This window comes from Berghia stephanieae, chromosome 6 (genome assembly GCF_034508935.2).
Source record: "Berghia stephanieae isolate SIO BIC M18660-M18661 chromosome 6, UCSD_Bste_1.3, whole genome shotgun sequence".
In the NCBI taxonomy this organism is placed as follows: Eukaryota; Metazoa; Mollusca; class Gastropoda; order Nudibranchia; family Aeolidiidae; genus Berghia; species Berghia stephanieae.
In genome coordinates, this window is record NC_088365.1 from 13,587,282 (window position 1) to 13,608,504 (window position 21,223).

Sequence of the window (21,223 nt, forward strand, 5' to 3'; positions counted from 1 at the left end):
TATAGTTGAGTCCTTGGAAAAGGCTCTTTAGTCACATTTTCTCAACGCACTCAAGTGTAAAATGTGTACCTGGCCGTTTACAGCGTTGTCTTTATGGGGGAAAAATATCTAATGTCGCCTAACAGGCATCATGTCTCAGCCTACATGTTTTGCGTTACTGTTTACTAGGGACCTCTTGTAAGACGCTTTGAGCACGTTTATTTGATATTGTGCTATATGAATGCTCAAATTAAATAGGGTTTTATCTCTCTCACCTCACCTCTTTGTCAAACCAAAAACGCGTGTATGAAACGTGCCCAAGAAATCAAAAAGAAAAATACAATAAAAAAGAAAATCCCAAAAAATCAGTCGACCTCGACTGGGAATCGAACCTCAGACTTTCTGATTACCGGTCAGACGTGTTACAATTACAAGAATGGTATTGTAGTGGTTGCACCTCTGACCGGTAATCAGAAGGTCTGGTTTGATCGCCAGTCGAGGTCGTCTGATTGTTGTGGGATGTGTGTTTTTTTTCTTATATTTTTCTTTCATGCTTTGTCTGGCACCTTTCATACACACTTGTTCAGTTCTTTATCTCACACCTGTCTCTGCTCCTTAACATCTTAATTTGATATAAATTAATTTAACATTGATATTTTTTCCAAAATGTTTCATTCTAAAATATTTTAACATTGATATTTTTCCAAAATGTTTCATTCTATAATATTTTAACCTTGATATTTTTCCAAAATGTTTCATTCTAAAATATTTTAATCTTGATATTTTTTCCAAAATGTTTCATTCTAAAATATTTTAATCTTGATATTTTTTCCAAAATGTTTCATTCTAAAATATTTTAATCTTGATTTATTTTCCAAAATGTTTCATTCTAAAATATTTTAACCTTGATATTTTTCCAAAATGTTTCATTCTATTTCTTTTCTTTCCCCGTCGTTTCCTCACCAGGCTATTTACAAAGTTCCCTCACATGCAAAAGTATTTCAACTCCTTCAAAGAGATGGACAAGGATCAATTACGTCACAGCCCCAAGGTGAAGGCCCATGCTTTAGGCGTCATGTACATGCTCTCCTCATACGTCAACAATATGGATGACCCTGAGACCTTGGTATGTCTGGTGGAAAAGTTGACCACGTCTCACGTCAAAAGGAATATCTCACACAAGGATTTCGAGGTAACGTCATTCCATCATTTTTTTTAAAAAAAGCTTTTATATAGCGCAATATCCACGAAACGTGCTTACATACGCTCTACAAAGGGTCCCTGGCCAACAGCAACATGTAGGACGTGACATGAGGCATGTAAGGCGATATTACAATTTTTTTTCGGACAAAGACAATGCTGTTAAAAGCCAGGTACTCATTTTACACCTGAGTACGGTAAGACGAGAATGTGAGTAAAGAGCCTTTTCCAGGGACTTAACTATGCGCCGAGCGAGGTTCGAACCCAGGACCTTCTGATCCGAAAGCTAGTGTCATACCATAAAAGACCGCATAGCTGCAAGTTTATTGATTTTGGTATCTTATGTAAATAAATGTAGTCTTTCCGAGCCATTAGGTCCATGGAGCCGGAGTTTTCCCCGGTTTCTGTAGCGTGAAACTGACAACAGCAATTGCTTGCTACCATTTTGGTAAGACGCTAGTTTATCGCAAAGTACTTTCCGCCAGATCTAAGAGACCCAGCTACCCGTTCACTGCTGGATGGACAGAGGTGGGGGGGGGGGGTCATAAAAAAACTCGACTGCACCCGGGATCGCTTTTGGTCCCTTTGCGTGTGAAGCGAGTGCTCTGCCAACTGAGCTATTGGGACCCCCTATTTTACCATAGCATTCCAGCTATTACGTGCGACTATGCGGTTTGCATGACACTCGCTTCTGAATCGGAAGTTCCTGGGTTCGAGCCTCACTCGGCTCATTGTTTGAGTCCTTGGAAAAGGCTCTGTACTCACAGTCTCTCACTGTGCTTAGGTGTAAAATGAGTACCTTGCCGTCAACAGCGTAGAATAAAAATTGTAATTTCCCCCAACAGTCACCATATTATTAATAAATATATATATATATATATATATATATATATATATATATATATATATATATGTAATAAATTGAGCTTTATATTTCGCAATATCCACTAAATGTGCTCAAAGCGCTTTACAAAGGGTCCCTAGTCAACACAACCTTTAACATGTAGGACGGGACACGCCGCCTGTTAGGCGATATTACAATTTTTCGGACAAAGTCAACGCTGTTAACGGCCAGGTACTCAATTTACACCTGAGTACGGTGAGAGAAAGTGGGTAAAGAGCCTTTTCCAAGGACTCAACTATGCGCCGAGCGCGAGGCTCGAACCCAGGACCTTCCGATCCGAAAGCGAGTGTCATACCACTAGATTACATGGCCGCACTAATATATATATATATATATATTAGACGTGCTCGAAGCGATTCACAGGGGTCCCTGACCAACAGCAACGCATAAGATGTAGTCCGAGATATTATAATGCCTGAGTCCAACTTTCCCCCCTAAGTTTTCAAGTTATCGCAGCCCCCCCCCCCCTCCCAAGGACGATGAGAATTCTGACTGATTTGGTTTCAACATTTCCTCCACAGGATCTGGCCAGCATGTTCGTCCCCTATTTGAAGTCTCTCCTGGGCGAGGAAGTTGTAACCGAGGAGATGGAGGAGGCCTGGACCAAGCTGTTGTCTGCCCAGAATGGAATTTACGCCGCCATGGAGAAGAAGCTGAAGACATGATAACACTGAACGTGTATACAATTTATATATCACACTTTTACATTATTATTATTATCATTATGTCATGCATTCACTTTTATTGATTTTTTTTTTGTATCTTATTTAAAACGATTTCACGTAATCTTATATGAATAAATATTATGACACGATATGATAAGATATCGATATAAGGTCCTGCATTATTATTATTATTATTATTATTATTATTATTATTATTATTATTATATTATTATTATTATTATTATTATATTATTATTATTATTATTATTATTATTGTTGTTATCATCATCATTATCATTATTATTATTATATTGAAGCGCAGGAAACAAACAAACAGGAAAGAAGAGAAAGAGAGAGAGAAAGAGGGGGGGGGGGAAGAGACACTCAGAAAGACACACACACACACACACACACAAACAACACACACACATACAGAGAGAGAGAGAGAGAGAGAGAGAGAGAGAGAGAGAGAGAGAGAGAGAGAGAGAGAGAGAGAGAATGATATTATGTAACGGTTTAGAGATAAATTGAAAGACGTTCAGTGAAAGACACTTGTTGAGTAAACGGACTGGATATTCATAGTTTTTAAAAATATATTGTAAATACAATATCATACATGACCCATTATATCAATAATATTTTATACACAATTATATTCATTCTTTTTATACCTTTGTACCTGTTAATCTTAGAGTCTGAGGTGTGACTATAATGGCATACCATATTCACTTTTTAAAACTCTGTTATAACGACATGTCATCTTGGTAAATCTTATTATAACGACATGTCATTTTAGTAAACCTCATTATAGCGACATGTCATCTTATTAAACCTCATTATAACGACATGTCAGCGTACTAAACCTCATTCTAACGACTTGTCATCTTACTAAACGTCAATATAACGTCGTGCCATCTTACTAAACTTCATTCTAACGACATGCCATCTTACTAAACCTCATTATAACAACACACAATTGATCACGGGTATAACGAGAAACCTCAGACATAAATGCGATCGTGAAAGTCAGATGTTCCTTGTCCTTCAGACCCATTAGGTCTACGGAGACGAAGTTTATCCCGGCTTCTATAGCGTGAAACGGACAATAACAATTGCTTGACACTCCTTGTTAGGACGTTAGTCTATTGCAAAGCACCTTCGGCCATTTCTAACAGACCCAGCAACCCAATCACTGTGGCTAGACGGAGGGGTCATAAGAAATATCGGCTTCACACGAGATTGATCTTGCCCCCTGAGAGTATGAAACGAGTACTCTATCAACACAGCTATCGAGAGAATGGCCCATAATATACTATCGTTATTTCCCTTAATTCATTTAATGCATGTTTGTTATAAGTGTTGTATATTGTAATATCAATTTACCCAACGTGAAATATTATTATTATTATTATTATTATATTATTATTATTTATTATTATTATTATTATTATTATTATTATTATTATTATTATTATTATTATTATTATTATTATTATTATTATTATTATTATTATTATTATTATTATTATTATTATTATTATTATTATTATTATTATTATTATTATTATTATTATTATTATTGTTACTCTAAAACATGTATAAAAATAAATATTTTCAAAGTTTTTGTTGTTTTAATAATAGAACATGATTTGGACTTCCGAATGCTTTGTGGAATAGTGTTTCTCGCAGGCTGAACGAAAAAATATAAGGTAACTCCCCCCCCCCCCCCCCAAAAAAAAAACAAAAAAAAAAACAAAAAAAAAAAAAAACAAAGAATGAATGAGATCATTTGGCCATGGTTCGAATCCTTAGGGAATAATTGTCGCAGAAAACTCCTCGGCATTCTTGAAAAGACCAGATGACATTTGCTCAATGAAATGTTTAGAACATAGGCAGGGTTACAAGAGCCCCTTCTTGCCATCGTCAAAGAGAGAAAAAATCATCTCGTGGTTTGGTCATGTGACACGTTGGTCAAAACATTTTTACAGGGATGGAGAGTGGCCCTACTCGTTTTCGGAATGCAGATAACAGAGATGAATGGCGTATAATAGATGCTGAATCAGCTCTCATGTCTCCTCTAAGGTCGATAACGTTGTCAGTAGACTGGAGTGAAGTTAGGTGAGGTGAGACATCCTCCCCAGTTTTCCGTCGATTCTATGGCAGCGATCTAAATTCATGTTTTCGTTCAACCTCGTCATCGATCACATGGTTCGTGTGCTGTACAACGATTGGACATTTCTCAATAAATGTAAACACACTGCTTTGTTTATGAAAGTTTATAAACCTACCCATGTATCATGCTGAGCAAAATGACCAATTGTGACGTTGGAAATTTCTAAAACTGTGAGCACTTTTCACTATGTGGGTAGTTTGATCACACTTTTCAATGTGACCAATGATCACACATGGAAAGGTAACATAGATCATCCCCATTCTGAGTGATTTAGTTCGAGGACGGAGAGAGTTGTAGAATGTGGCAGCCATTGTTGGTTTTTAGGTTGAAATAGTTTGATATTCTGTGTTTGAACGTGTCTAAATCTGTTGTGTTCACACATGATTCGGGAAGAGCGTTCCAGTCTTTGATGGTGTGGGGTACAGATGAATACTTGAATGCTAGGATCTGTAACCATCCCTGTCAAGATCAATTTTAAATGTCCATTATTATCAGTACGTCAATAAATCATTTTTATAACTATTCTGTTTGTGTGAAACTTGTTCTCTTCTTCTTCTATACTTTCATATCCAACTGCTGGGTCTTGGTAGCTCGGTAGAATCGAGGAATTCGTGAACTGAAGGTCTGATACGGACCAAAAAATCACGTCACAAAAGAAGACGACGATATACAAACAAAGGTGAAAAGCTAGTTGTCGTTAAGTGCTCAGGGAAAGAAACTGATTTCATTGGTTAAACAATTGCATTCTCTTCTTCTTCTTCTTCTTCTTCTTCTTCTTCTTCTTCTTCTTCTTCTTCTTCTTCTTCTTCTTCTTCTTCTTCTTCTTTCTTCTTCTTCTTCTTTCTTCTTCTTCTTCTTCTTCTTCTTCTTCTTCTTCTTCTCCTCCTTCTCCTTCTTCTTCTTCTTTCTTCTTCTCTCTTCTTCTTCTTCTTCTTCTTCTTCTTCTTCTTCTTCTTCTTCTTCTTCTTCTTCTTCTTCTTCTTCTTCTTCTTCTTCTTCTTCTTCTTCTTCTTCTTCTTCTTTCAGCTTATCCCACATTGTGTAGGGCTACCACAATGAATGCCACATCCCCATGCATCTCGGTTCATAGCACCATCTTCCTCCAGGCCCAGTTCTTCACATCGTCCATTACCCTGCCTATCCACCCATCTAGTCTTCGGGCGTTCCTTTTTCCTCTTTCCCGCTAATTGTATATCCGATACTTGAGCTATGGATTACAACCCACAATTAAGTTTTCCCCGCAATCTTTTTCTTTCTTTTATGACGAGTACTTCGGGTTAACATCAGACCATGAGTATACACGAAGGCCACGGTAGAGCTCTCGCCTTAAACGCAAAGGGAATGAAATAGATAATCTGGGTAAAGTGTAGATTTTTGGTGACCTCCAACCCCCCCCCCCCCCCACGCCTCCTCACCCCCCCCCCTCCCCAAGAAATCTATGTGTAAACTTAATCGTTTATAACATGATTGAGAAAATCTTGTGATAACTAGTCGCCCATTAGGCAATGAGACCAGAGATTGGTCGGTATCATTCACGTTATTGTTTGTAAACAACCAACTATATTTGTCCGAGCACGTGTGAAGATGTGTCACAAATTCCATAGTTTTGATTTGTCAAAAATCTAAATGATGCAGAGGAATCCACATATAGTCAACACTCTAAACGTCAACTCCAATTTCAGGATTCCACTATATTGATAAACTAAGACAAAGTCCAATACTGTCCAAAAATCTCTTTAGCAAGATTAAGGTTTAAAATATTTGGACGTTGGTTGTGCGGCTATGTGGTCTAGTGGTATGGCACTCGCTTTCGGATCGGAAGGTCCTGGGTTCGAGCCTCGGTCGGCTCATAGTTGAATCCTTGGAGAAGGCTCTTTACTCACATTCTCTCACCGTACTCAGGTATAAAATGAGTACCTGGCCGTTAACAGCGTTGTCTCTGTCCCAAAAATTAATAATATCGCCTGACAGGCGTCATGTCTCGTCCTACATGTTATGTGTTGCTGTTGGCTAGGGATCCCTTGAAAAGCGCTTTGAGCACGTGTAATGGATAATACGCTATATAAAAGCTCAAGATTTTGTTTTGATTTACTGTTTTTGAACAGGGCCCAAAAAATAAAAATGTTTTTACCCCCCCCCCCCCCCCCCGTGTACACCAGGCACGCCGTTGTGTAGTACAATATTATGTAAACACATTTATTGACATATCCCACAGTTTCAACACGTCGACACAATAACATGAAAACAACCTTATAGGCACAGCCCACCAATTAAATATGTATTCTTGACGAATACTCTTCAACAGTCGTAACGTCACTTCCTTCCTAATGACGCATGGTAACTTAGTAACACTGGCTCTAAACTATCGGAACAATGGCGGACCCCGTATGAAGTATTTCTCCGGCGAGCATAAAAGCGTATCCAGAGGAGAAAAAAACACATAAATTTGATCATGTTTTGACTTTTACACATTCTGATCACAAGGCATATGAAAAGTTCTAGCCAGCATGAAAAATAAAAAGTAATGATTTTCCTTGTTTATAACCAAGATGGCCGCCGTTGCCAGGCGACGTGACATCAGACTATTGAATCGTATTCAGTGGTCACAGATTGTAAGTCTTTCACATGACATCGTGTTGACTATTTGGTGTGTTTCTGAGCTTCTTAGCCAAGCGCATACTATCTATATAAAACTGTAGATAATCGAGGCAAACTATTTTGTCATACAATGAAAAATAAAACACGTTTTATACAGACATTTGTTCATGGAAACGTTTACTTATAGTATGCGCTTGGCTAAGAAGCTCATAACATTGCCATCCGGAAGTATAACGGACCAACACACAAAACTGTGTGTATCCATGAACGTTTATAACATTACTCATAAACGTGGATGGCAAAAAACAATAACAAATACCTGAGTGATGTCATCTTCGAACTTTCTATAGGAGTAGTAAAAATGGTAAATTTCAAAAAGTTAGGAACAAGAAATAGGATGTGTGTGTGTGTGTGTATGTGTGTGTGTGTGTTTGTGTGTGATGTTGCTATGTGTCTTTGTTTGAATGCTTGTTGTTGCTGGCTTTTTAAAAAAAAAATATTTTTAGGGGGGGGGGGGGATAGACTTTCGATGTGGATGGGTGGGGTTGGTCTTTTTTAAATTTTGGAGGATCACAAATATAGATTTCTTCTTCTACGTTTTGGAGTGGATTCCACGGTCCTTGGTCCGGGGGTCATGGGCATGCACACATTTTACATGTGAGTACGATGGGAGAATGTGAGTAAAAAGCCTTATCCAAGGGCTCAACTATGTGCCGAGCGAGGCTCGAACCCAGGACCTTCCGATCCGAAAGCGAGTGTCGTCCCACAAGACGACTTAGTCGCACTTACCATACCGTTTTTAGGTGTTGATAACGAAATCTTTCTACTCAAAATGTGTCATTACGTTTAGTTAGTGTAAAGATAAATTGTTGTTGTCCATTTTATGTCTGATATTCAGATTTGGTGGACACCCGCTGTGAAGGAAAGTGGAGACTGGACTATTTAACCAATTTACTTCAGTACTCTGTAAATAACGCATATTTTAAAATTTGGCCAGAAAACTCGTCTTTCAAATATACCCATCGAATTAAATTACCAATTACTTGGGAAAAACTCTCAAACCTGGGACTTTGTTAAGTCCCAGTATTGAAAGTTTTTGCCTTGATTTGGGACATTTGAAACGATCAATATTTGAAGGACTAGTTTTCTGGCCAAATTTTAAAATAAGAGTTTGTTTTTTTCCAGGGTACCAGTAAGCTGGTTAAATGGAGGAATATCGTCCATGAAAACGAAACAAAACACGGCATGTGTCCGATACTATCTATGACACGCTGTGTTAAGTGATGGACACGAGTGTGTCAAAGCTTAATTGGATGTTTATCATTGCTTTGTAGCACCGTCGGTCATCCTGCTTGGTTCTCATGGGGGATTTGGGAATAGTTGGAGAATGGTGATGATGATGATGATGATGATGATGATGATGATGATGATGATGATGATGATGATGATGATGATGATGATGATGATGATGGAGATGAGGATGATGATGATGATGAGGATGATGATGATGATGATGATGATGATGAGGATGATGATGATGATGATGATGATGATGATGATGATGATGATGATGATGGAGATGATGATGATGATGATGGTGGTGGTGATAATAATAATAAAACTACTACTACTACTACTACTACTACTACTACTACTACAACAACTACTACTACTACCTCTACTACTACTACTACTACTACTACTACTACTACTACTACTACTACAACTACTACTACTACTACTACTACTACTACTACAACAACAACAACAACTACTACTACTACTAACTACTACTACTACTACTACTACATACTACTACTACTACTACTACTACTACTACTACTACTATAACTATATAATAATAATATATAATAATAATAATATAATAATAATAATAATAATAATAATAATAATAATAAAATACTAATACTAATAATGATAATGATGATGATGATAATGATGATGATGATGATGATAATAATAATGATAATAACAATAGATGGATAAATTAATGAATAGATAGATACATAATATAATTAAATAAGAATTCCCTTTTTTCGAATCGGAAATTTATCTTTAGGGTCTGTTCAAGGGAAGACAGGAATAACCCAGGCGTCAACCGCAGTGCAGAACTGCAAGCTGAGCTAGGGGTAGGTGACTTTCTACAGGCAGCGGGTATTCGAACTCGTTATCTCTTGAGTACGAAGCGAAGTCCTTACCATTGAGCCACGTAAACACCTTATAAAACAGCTTCTATTTCCACTGTTCTTGTCTAAGTGTCTTTGTCTTTTCCTGTACAAAAATGTTAAACAACAGAAAAAAATATTATATAATATTGAAAAACAATAAACACCAATAACAAACTATATATATTATATTATTATGTATATTATATGCTAATTCTATCTTTGCACTAATAAGGGGAGTAAGTCAGGAAATCCTACTTGAAGATTGGGGTATGTAATTGGTTATTTCCCATTGGCCTCTGATTTGGACACAGTCGGATTCTCCCACGGTCTTTGGATTGTCGCCTGGCCATGCAAGAATTCAGTGAATACTGTATTAAAAAAGGGCGTAGATAATCATGTCAATAATTTCACTACCATGATATATTTCTACTTTAAACTGGCAACAAGGGTCAGCAATAATAATAATAATAATAATAATAATAATAATAATAATAGTTTGCCAAACTGTAAGTTGGTAACAAAATAATTTAAGTCAGGTAACTACCGGGTTATGTCCTGATGTTGTAATTGCGAAAATAAATATAACCGACCAACTCGCTTTCCTGCTCGATTATAACTTATATATATATATATATATATATATATATATATATATATATATATATATATATATATATATATATATTTAATTTATTTTAAAAACACACGAACACACATATATTATCCAAAGGTTATTCCCCCATCATTTGGTATTTTGATAGATTCCAGGGAGATATGCGTTTTAATAGTATTAATATGACGAGGGCAGTAAGTCTGTCATGTGATGTAAAGAAACACACACACACATATATATATATATATGTGTGTTCGTGTGTTTTTAAAATAAATTATATATATATATATGTGTGTTCGTGTGTTTTTAAAATAAATTATATATATATATATATGTGTGTTCGTGTGTTTTTAAAATAAATTATATATATATATATGTGTGTTCGTGTGTTTTTAAAATAAATTATATATATATATATATGTGTTCGTGTGTTTTTAAAATAAATTATATATATATATATGTGTGTTCGTGTGTTTTTAAAATAAATTATATATATATATATATATGTGTGTTCGTGTGTTTTTAAAATAAATTATATATATATATATATGTGTGTTCGTGTGTTTTTAAAATAAATTATATATATATATATGTGTGTTCGTGTGTTTTTAAAATAAATTATATATATATATATGTGTGTTCGTGTGTTTTTAAAATAAATTATATATATATATGTGTGTGTTCGTGTGTTTTTAAAATAAATTATATATATATATGTGTGTTCGTGTGTTTTTAAAATAAATTATATATATATATATGTGTGTGTTCGTGTGTTTTTAAAATAAATTATATATATATATGTGTGTGTTCGTGTGTTTTTAAAATAAATTATATATATATATATGTGTGTTCGTGTGTTTTTAAAATAAATTATATATATATATATATATATGTGTGTGTTCGTGTGTTTTTAAAATAAATTATATATATATATGTGTGTTCGTGTGTTTTTAAAATAAATTATATATATATATGTGTGTTCGTGTGTTTTTAAAATAAATTATATATATATATGTGTGTTCGTGTGTTTTTAAAATAAATTATATATATATATGTGTCGTGTGTTTTTAAAATAAATTATATATATATATGTGTGTTCGTGTGTTTTTAAAATAAATTATATATATATATATATATGTGTGTTCGTGTGTTTTTAAAATAAATTATATATATATATATGTGTGTTCGTGTGTTTTTAAAATAAATTATATATATATATATGTGTGTTCGTGTGTTTTTAAAATAAATTATATATATATGTGTGTGTTCGTGTGTTTTTAAAATAAATTATATATATATGTGTGTGTTCGTGTGTTTTTAAAATAAATTATATATATATATGTGTGTTCGTGTGTTTTTAAAATAAATTATATATATATATGTGTGTTCGTGTGTTTTTAAAATAAATTATATATATATGTGTGTGTTCGTGTGTTTTTAAAATAAATTATATATATATATGTGTGTTCGTGTGTTTTTAAAATAAATTATATATATATATGTGTGTTCGTGTGTTTTTAAAATAAATTATATATATATATGTGTGTTCGTGTGTTTTTAAAATAAATTATATATATATATATGTGTGTTCGTGTGTTTTTAAAATAAATTATATATATATATATGTGTGTGTTCGTGTGTTTTTAAAATAAATTATATATATATATATATGTGTGTTCGTGTGTTTTTAAAATAAATTATATATATATATATGTGTGTTCGTGTGTTTTTAAAATAAATTAAAATAAAATTGACCGGTGACACCAAAAGGAGACAAAAAACTCAATAACCAAATGATTTTTGTTGAGTATCAAACTTTATTTAGTAAGTTATAGACAAAAAGAAACAATCAACAACAATCATAGTACAATAGTGTTACCAACTATTGGAGAAAATGTTGCTTTTTGGTGTCATCGGTCACAAGCACCATAGAATGCAAATATATTATTTCATAAAAAATGTATGTACATTAACAACAACAACAATATTGCATATGTTTATTACCAGCAAGGTTCAGAAACTTTTGGAATAAAATGTTGGGAAATAATGTGACCAAAGCATATCTTATTTAGCGACATTGTGTCACTTGTGACATTAGACCGTTGACACCATTACTTATGTCACAAGCAATACCAAATTGCAATTTCGACAATATATCATTAATTTCAGTCAAACCAGTGTAATAATCACAGTTAAATATGGAATTTAATAATATTCAGAAACCAAAGACTTCAAAAATAGAAATTTACATGGAAATTAGAGCATCTGAATGTGACTTGTGACATAAACCGGTGACACCATTACTTATGTCACAAGCAACACCAAATCACACTTTCGTCCATAATATATCATTATTTTCAGTCAAAAAAGCACAATAACCTACTCTAAAATGAAATTCAATAATATTTTAAGAAACTAAATACATTCAAATTGGAAATATACTTAGAAATTAGTAATACCATTGTTGCTATTACTTTGGTCAAAATCGGCACTAGAACGCAATTTTGCCTCAATAAATCAAGAATAGCAACTGAACACATGTAATATAGCCTGTTAAAATGTAATCAATGACATTTCAAGCTTTGAAGAACATGAAAACAGAAATACATTAGAAACTTCAAACTTAAGTGTCACCTGTGACATTTTAACCTATGACACCAATGGTCACAAAAAGTACCAGAAGTCACACAAACACTAGATAAATATCAGCCATGGTAATGAATTCATGTAACCATATGGTAACATCCGCCCTACTGCTCAAATCTGCTAGTTTGTAGTAATTTAGTGTGTTAATAGTAAATCAAATCAAATTTCTTGTCAACCTTTCTTTTATCTGGATTCGTCAAAAGCTTGAGTTTTGTCTTTTTCTTGATTGATACAACCCTGAAACATAAAAAGTTAGAATTACAAGGAAATAATTAATTGTGTCAAAATCACAGTCTTATGTGAGATATCATATCATATTTGTAAATAGAATAACAGCTGAAAACATACTTTTTTGGTGGCACTTTGTAATATCCAATATCAAGTGTTGCTTGTGACAATGTAAAATAGCGATGACACCAAAGTTCAACTTACCTTTTCTGCCTGGAGCCACGCTGGAAAGGCAAATGAAAGTGCTGCACTTCAAAGACTGGTATGAAGGGTGGATCAAAATTGCGAATCGCCATTTAACGAAACAAACTTCCACGTGTTCACGCATGCCGTGTTGCTTGTGACAAATGACACCAAAACCAATAAACCTCGATATCGGTAAAACGGAATACATTTACTCCAAGATTTGAGTTCAGATAGTAAATCTATGCTTTTTTCTCATAATAAAACGTTTTATAAACATTAAACATGCGCTTTAAAGTTTCGTGTCGAGTCTTAGTATTGTGCTGTGTTTGATGACACCAAAGGTCACAAGCAACACCAACTTTTTAAGAAGTCTATATGAAACGTAATCAGATATCGTCGACGTCCGACTCTAACCGTGTAAGTGCCAGTTTTGGGGAAATGGCTATTTTTAGTTCATTTCAAGGAAAATCCCATCCTCCGTCCCCTTGACACAATATCTAAGGGTTATAACCTTGGAATTGGCGGGAAACAAAAGATTCTCTAACCAATCATGACCAGATTATAGCATTTCGGTCACCCTAATCGTGTATCCACCATTTGTTCAGATCCTGAATCATTCTTTTTTTTGTGCAATTTTTCTTCAAGTACCCTGTACAATAAGGTAAGCAAAGTCTTTATCACATGTTTAGTGGTATTTGAGAACCATTTTTTGATGAAAAAAAACATTTTACTAAAAAGATTACATGGATTAAAACAAAAGAAATATACATGCACGTTTATCGCTAGCAAAAGTTGATTGAACCGTCGGACGATAGCCGTCCATGCGCTTCCTGCACGCTTAGCGCGACCAGACTAGAGCTACCTGTACGCACAACTTGGCGGTTACACGGACAGCGAAGAGATGTTTACATTGACTTTTAGTAAGAAAACAAAGTTTTCGCTAATCTTGTCATTGAGTCATTATCTCATCCTAAAGAAGAAAAAAAAATCTGATATTGTTTTACACTGTAGCATTGAATCACAGCGTATTGTATAATATACATTATAATAATAATCGATGGTGATGGTGGTGTTAGCGATGATGATGATTATGTTGATGATGGTGGTGATGGTGGTAGTGGTGGTAGGGATAATGATGATGATGATGATGATGATGATGATGATGATGATGATGATGATGATGATTATGTTGATGATGGTGGTGATGGTGGTAGTGGTGGTAGGGATAATGATGATGATGATGATGATGATGATGATGATGATGATGATAATGATGATGACGATGATGGTGAGGATGACAATAATAATAATGACAATAATAATAATATTATAATAATAATAATAATAATAATAATAATAATAATAATAATAATAATAATAATAATAATAATAATAATAATAATAATAATAATAATAATAATAATAATGGTAATGATCTTATTTTCCACAGATCAACATTTATTTGAGACGATACTCCTCCGCCTGGACAACCACATTCCTCAGACTGGCACAGTACTTTGTCAGAATAAGGCAGAGAAGGTGAGTGTGGAAAATATTACCATGCAAAACAAAAGGAGTCTGATATAAAAATCACATACAATGTAAACAAGGGAAAGTTTTTCCTATTGTTTTATACTATAGGATTGAATCGTGCATTGTATAATATATCAAAATGATAATGTCGACAACGACGACGATGAAAATGATGGTGTCGGCGGTGGTGGTGGTAGTGATGATGATGATGATGGTTATGGTGAGGATGGTGGTGTGGTATTAGGGATGATGATAACGATGATGATGATGATGATGATGATGATGATGATGATGATGACGGTGATCATGATAGTAACTACGGTGAATATGATGATCTTGATGCTGCTGCTGATGATGATGATGATGATGATGACGATGACGACGACAACGACGACTACGACGATGATGATGATGATGATGATGATGATGATGATGATGATGATGATGATTCATATCTCATTTTCCACAGATCAACATTTAATTGAGACGATACTCCTCCGCCTGGACAACCACATTCCTCAGACCGGCACAGTACTTTGTCAGAATAACGCAGAGAAGGTGAGTGTGGAAAATACATATTACAACTAGTTAAAGTTGCTTCACTTTCAAGCTTATATGAATACGATGAATGCTTCTGTCACTTTATGCTTGGCACTTAGCAGACAAGCTTACAACAACATTAACTTTGCAACTGTCCTTTTATCGCATGATTGAAACATAGATAGTTCTGTGTGCATATAGGTGTGTGTGTGTGTGTGTGTGTGTGTGAGAGAGAGAGAGAGAGAGAGAGAGAGAGAGAGAGAGAGAGAGAGAGGTGCGGAGGAATAGCAACAGTTTAACTTTGGTCTTCAAATGTAACCGCCCAAGTGTAACCCCTGTCTTGTTCTTTGCACATGTTACCTTTTGCAATCACCCGTTTGAGGCATTGATTGGTGCTTGACTTATTGACACTGTTTATCGACTATCCTTTGTGGTATAATCCACTATGCCTTCTCTCCCTTTCTCCCTCACATTTCCTGTCACATACATATATACGTACATCTGTATACATCCACAGGTGATGGACCCCAACAGCAGAGCTATGCGAATGTTGCGTCTGGCACAGCAGCAGATGACCCAGCAGGAACCCGCCAGCCATTTGTCCCATACCCCTGAGGAAGGGGACCAAGCAGTGGCAGCTGCCACGCCTGTCGCATCTTCCAACGAACATCAAGAAACATGTATCAATGATATTTCTTTCACCGAACTTGTTCCTTTCATGGAGGAGCAATATGTCAGGGACCTTAGTAGTGATGTAGATATTCTCCAAAAGGGAAGTATTTTGACACACGGCAACAGCATCGCCAACTGCCCCTTTAGTCAAAGTCTTGACACCGACAATCTGGAAAGAGTTCATGCGGATCAGGAGAATATTTCCCCAATGGAAGTTAGCAATAGAACCATCGAAGAAACGGAGAACCATGAAATGGAAACAATAGGTGTAGAAGAAGATAGCAATAGAACCATCGAAGAAACGGAGAACCATGAAATGGAAACAATAGGTGTAGAAGAAGATAGCAATAGAACCATCGAAGAAACGGAGAACCATGAAATGGAAACAATAGGTGTAGAAGAAGATAGCAATAGAACCATCGAAGAAACGGAGAACCATGAAATGGAAACAATAGGTGTAGAAGAAGATAGCAATAGAACCATCGAAGAAACGGAGAGCCATGAAAACCCGGAGACGCTGATACTAACACTCTCCAAAGGGGTAAAAAAAGAAGAGCCGATGAAAGCAAGTGGCAGAAAAATGTTAATAAGACGAAGAGAGCAAAGGGCGAGTCGTATATGGGACGGAAGTATGAGAAAGGAACAGGAAAGTATGTAATGGTGGAAAAGGCAGCGAAGGAGCTAGGTAGAAGATGTGGATGCAAGGCTACTTGGGCAAAATGCGAGGACGTCGCCGACGAGAAAAGAGAGGAGATCCACCAATATGTTTGGTCACTGTCTTGGCCTCAGAAGGAGACATTCATAAAGAACCTTGTAAATAGAGATGATGTCGCGAGGCCCCGAAGTGAGCAGACAGGAAGTGGTCGACAGAATACCCTGAGGTATCACCTGAACATTGGCGCACACGTGGTCCCAGTCTGTAAAACCATGTTTTTAAACACCACGAGGCTTACGCAGCATTATGTTCGGGCCCAGATTCTTGGCGAAGGCAGCTCTGGATCCGCAAGGGAGCCCCGAGAGTCCCCAGGCAGAGTAAAAATTCAAGAATTCCTGGCATTCTTAGACAACATGCCATCTCACTACTGCCGAAAAAGCTCGACTAAAAAATACTTCGTGAGATCCTTCAACAAGAAAAGCGACATCCATCAAGAATACAAGAAATGGTGCATTGAACACAACCTCCAACCAGCTTCAAGGCAACTGGTATACGATGAAATGTCTCTTGGCAATTACGACATTTTTAAGCCAAGAAAGGACCAGTGCGACATCTGTGTTGGTCACGAGGAGGGAAACATTGATGACGCCGCATATGATCTCCACGTGCTTAAAAAAGATGAGGGTCGAGCGGCAAAAGAATCTGATAAAGAGATGGCCAAAGCATCAAATGGAGATATAGTCATGGTAACAATGGATCTCCAAGCTGTTCTGTTGGCGCCAGCACTCCAAGCCTCGGCCTTGTATTATCGCACAAAGCTCTGCGTGCATAACTTCACCATTTATGATGAGAGGTCAAGGGATGTAAGATGTTATCTGTGGCATGAAGGGCAAGGTGGTCTGACGGCAAATGAATTTGCCTCTTGTATCACAGATTACATCAGACAAAATGTGACACCGCCATGCAAGACCTTCATTATTTATTCTGATGGATGCCCCTATCAAAATAGAAATACAACATTGGCTAAAGCGCTGACGTACACAGCGCAAACAATGGACATCACAATTCTCCATAAATACTTGGAAAAGGGACACACTCAAATGGAGGTGGACAGCGTGCACCAAAAAATTGAAGAGAAAATAAAAAATCAAAAATTTTCTGTCCAGCTGACTACACCAGGTACATCGAAGCAGCAAGACAGGATCCTGGTCCGTATCAAGTGCAGTATGTTGATAACACATTTTTCCGCAATTTTGATGACATTTGTGGACTAAAAAGCATCCGGCCAGGAAAAAAGAAAGGCGACCCCCAAGTGGTCGACATCAGATGTTTAAAGTACACATCTGATGGCAAAATTAGCTACAAGCTGCTCTATAACGAAGAATGGGAAGAGTTCTCTGTACGGGGAAACAGCACTCAAATAATTAAAGAACCTAACCCGCTGTTTACAGGCCCAAAAATTATCAAAGGAACAAAGTGGAGGCACCTTCAGGAACTGAAGGCTGTAATACCACGCGACTTACACCCATTCTTTGATGCATTGCCCCATGACTAATTTTGAGTTAATTTTGCATTTCGTGTGAAATCAGATGTTTTTTAAAACCAGAAACTGTGTGTGTGTTTGTGTGTGTGTGTGTGTGTGTGTGTGTGTGTGTGTGTGTGTGTGTGTGTGTAAAGCGGAGGGGCAGTCTCTCCCTTACATGTATTAGTAGATATTATGATGTAATATGCCATGTGTTATAGTGCACCCTATTGGTGAATTATTGAGACAAAAGAAATGCTATCATCGTTATAACATTTTTATGCATTATTGATATTGTTGTATATTTATTTTAATTTGTATCAATATTAAGGCCTAGGAATTATTGAATCAAATTTGCAAATTGTGTTTTTAACTGACCAAAAATTGTTGGTTAATCTTGTAAAATAAACCCTCCAAAAGTATTATAAATGGCTTGAGTATTTTGTAACTACCATAATAATGTAAGCATTTGAGTGTGTTCCTCTTTGTTGGATTTTGTGCTTGTGTCCGGATGAGACTTATAGGTGATCTCAAACTAAGTATATTGATGGTATGCTCTTGGAATCTACGTCTGATCTCTATTTGTCCCCATTCCTCTTTGTCTTACTATAACTATCTCTTGGGTACTTTAATTGTAATTCTAGAACTTTTTACTATTCCATTTTCTTCCTTTTTACAGGCGCTGATATAACCTAAATGTGTTGCAAGCGCCGTAAAACCCTTAAAAACAAACCATAATCCAAATGTATGCGCCATGGCAATACGAAAGAGTTGATTGCATACGATCCAGTTCTAGTCGTAAGACAGACATGGTCCTAAAAGAGAGTGAATGACCAAATCGGTCGATATCTTTATCATTTATGGGTGTATGACTTTATTAATAATACATTACTCGTATGTACATTCTTTTATCCTTTTATCGCAATTTGTGCGCTCAATATATTATTTATTTAGTTATGATATTTGCAAGATGTAGCGCCTAATCATGCATATTCATGAACGAATGTATAAATACTGTACATTTTTACTATAAAAGTAAAAAAGTCTTGCTCTTAAAGGAAGTAAAGAGCACGCCCACCCACTCTTACAATTTCCAGATGCGAGGCAATTAAGCGCTTAGAGCATGGTGTCAACTGTAGATCAGCGCTATATAAATGCTATGTATTTAATATGTAGCCGAACAACCAATTTTTTTCAGTATTTGCATTCAACGCTTTGGTACAATCACAGATATTGACTATGAGAAAAATGAGTAAATTATGATTTTTCTTCCATGAGTAACGTGTAGCATATTGTTATAGAAATAACAAAAACGGTACGATGAGAACCGTCCAAGTACCTTTGCTGTGCACAGTGATGACAGTTTCTGACAGGCGCTATGCGTGCAATGCCCTATCCGTGTTTACGTCACGCCACCTTGCAGAGAAACGGTCGGGCGCTAAACGAACACGGCCCTATCCGTGCAATAGCTGACGGATTTGTCGGCGCTATTCGTGTATGCGCAATATTTCTTTAAATGTCATCAACTTTTTAAAACAGGCAATTGTGTGTTATCAGAAATGCATTCTTAAACACTTGTAGGCAGTGTTGACCTCATATCCATGCGAAAGGAGCGGTAATAAAGTTTTTTTCACTTTTCTCGAAAGTGTAGTTCCTGCACTTACACGGTTAGAGTCGGACGTCGACGATATGTAATATACTGCAATTGCGTTTAAAAGTAAATTTTGACTTTATACTATTAGTCAAATTTCAATCACGTGAGCTAAAACATCACATTTAATTTCTACATGATTTCTAAAAAGGTGATGCGTTGACCTCGTTTTAAGCACATGCCAAACAGCATTCAAATTTCACTTTCAAGTTGTTTATTTCATATTCTGTTTAACAGAGTATGTTGAGCTATCTCATTTTATCTCTTCTTCATATTATCAATTGATTACAAGCATTAACCCCATGAAAACAGCCCATAATTAAGTAAAAATCAAATTTTCTCAACACTGGTATCAGGCGGGCACCTTTTGACCTTGGCTCATATATATATATATATATATATATATATATATATATATATATATATATATATATATATATATATATATATATATACATATATACTGCACTGGTCAATAGCAGATTTGACAAATCGAGGTGACATACTATAATATGTTAGTTTATCTCTTACAGGATCTTACGTCAGTAACCATGCCATTCTACTCCTATCTTATCTCAATTTACTAACACGTCTCACAACGTGGTTTGTCAAAAAATAGAAAAAGAAAAAAAAATACATTGCACATGTTAGAAAAGTGGAACTCTGTAAAACCATTACGTAAATATCTGTTTTTCTAGTTCTCAGAGAGAAAAATTACGCATTTGAAGTTTTGGCCAAGATTCTCGAATATCGATTTATTAAATTGACCTTTGACTTAGCAAAAACTATCACAAATCCTTTGGATAGGACGCTAGCCTATCGCAAAGTACTTTCCGCCAAATCTAACAGATTCAGCTACCCATTCACTTCAGGGTGGACAGGGGGGAGGGGGGGGTCAGAAAAAAATTATTTTATGTCACTATTTCCCAATTGTATTCCTGTAGAGCCATTCGGCCCGTGGAGCCGGAGCTTATCCCAGTTTCTATAGCGTTAAACAGACAATAGCAACTGTTTGCTACCCTTTGGATAGGACGCTAGTCTATGGCAAAGTACTTTCCGCCAAATCTAAAATACACAGCTACCCATTCACTGCTGGGTGGACGGGGGGAGTAAAAAAAATCTCGATTGCACCCCGGGATCGATCTCGGTCTCTTTGCGTGGGAAGCAAGTACTCTACCAACTGAGCTATCCTTCACCCCCCCCCCCTATTACCCTATAGTTAATATTAATCCATTGCTTAACACTTGAATGTGAACATGACAGGTGGCC

The 21,223-nt window shown here is 35.9% G+C and overlaps 2 protein-coding genes across 5 annotated transcripts in view; both read left to right on the plus strand.

Annotated features, from left to right (window-relative positions):
* Positions 1 to 2,958, plus strand: part of LOC144974505 (globin-like) — a 47,306-nt gene extending 44,348 nt beyond the window's left edge. For all 4 annotated transcript variants that reach the window (XM_078917423.1, XM_078917425.1, XM_078917422.1 and 1 more), the window contains 2 exons: positions 946 to 1,171; positions 2,605 to 2,958. In XM_078917423.1, coding sequence (XP_078773549.1) covers positions 946 to 1,171; positions 2,605 to 2,748 — 370 coding nt within the window. In that variant the 3' untranslated portion in view covers positions 2,749 to 2,958. The remainder of the gene's footprint in view (positions 1 to 945; positions 1,172 to 2,604) is intronic.
* Positions 1 to 21,223, plus strand: part of LOC144974521 (protocadherin-like wing polarity protein stan) — a 411,532-nt gene that overhangs the window by 294,829 nt on the left and 95,480 nt on the right. The gene's annotated exons all lie outside the window — the stretch shown is intronic.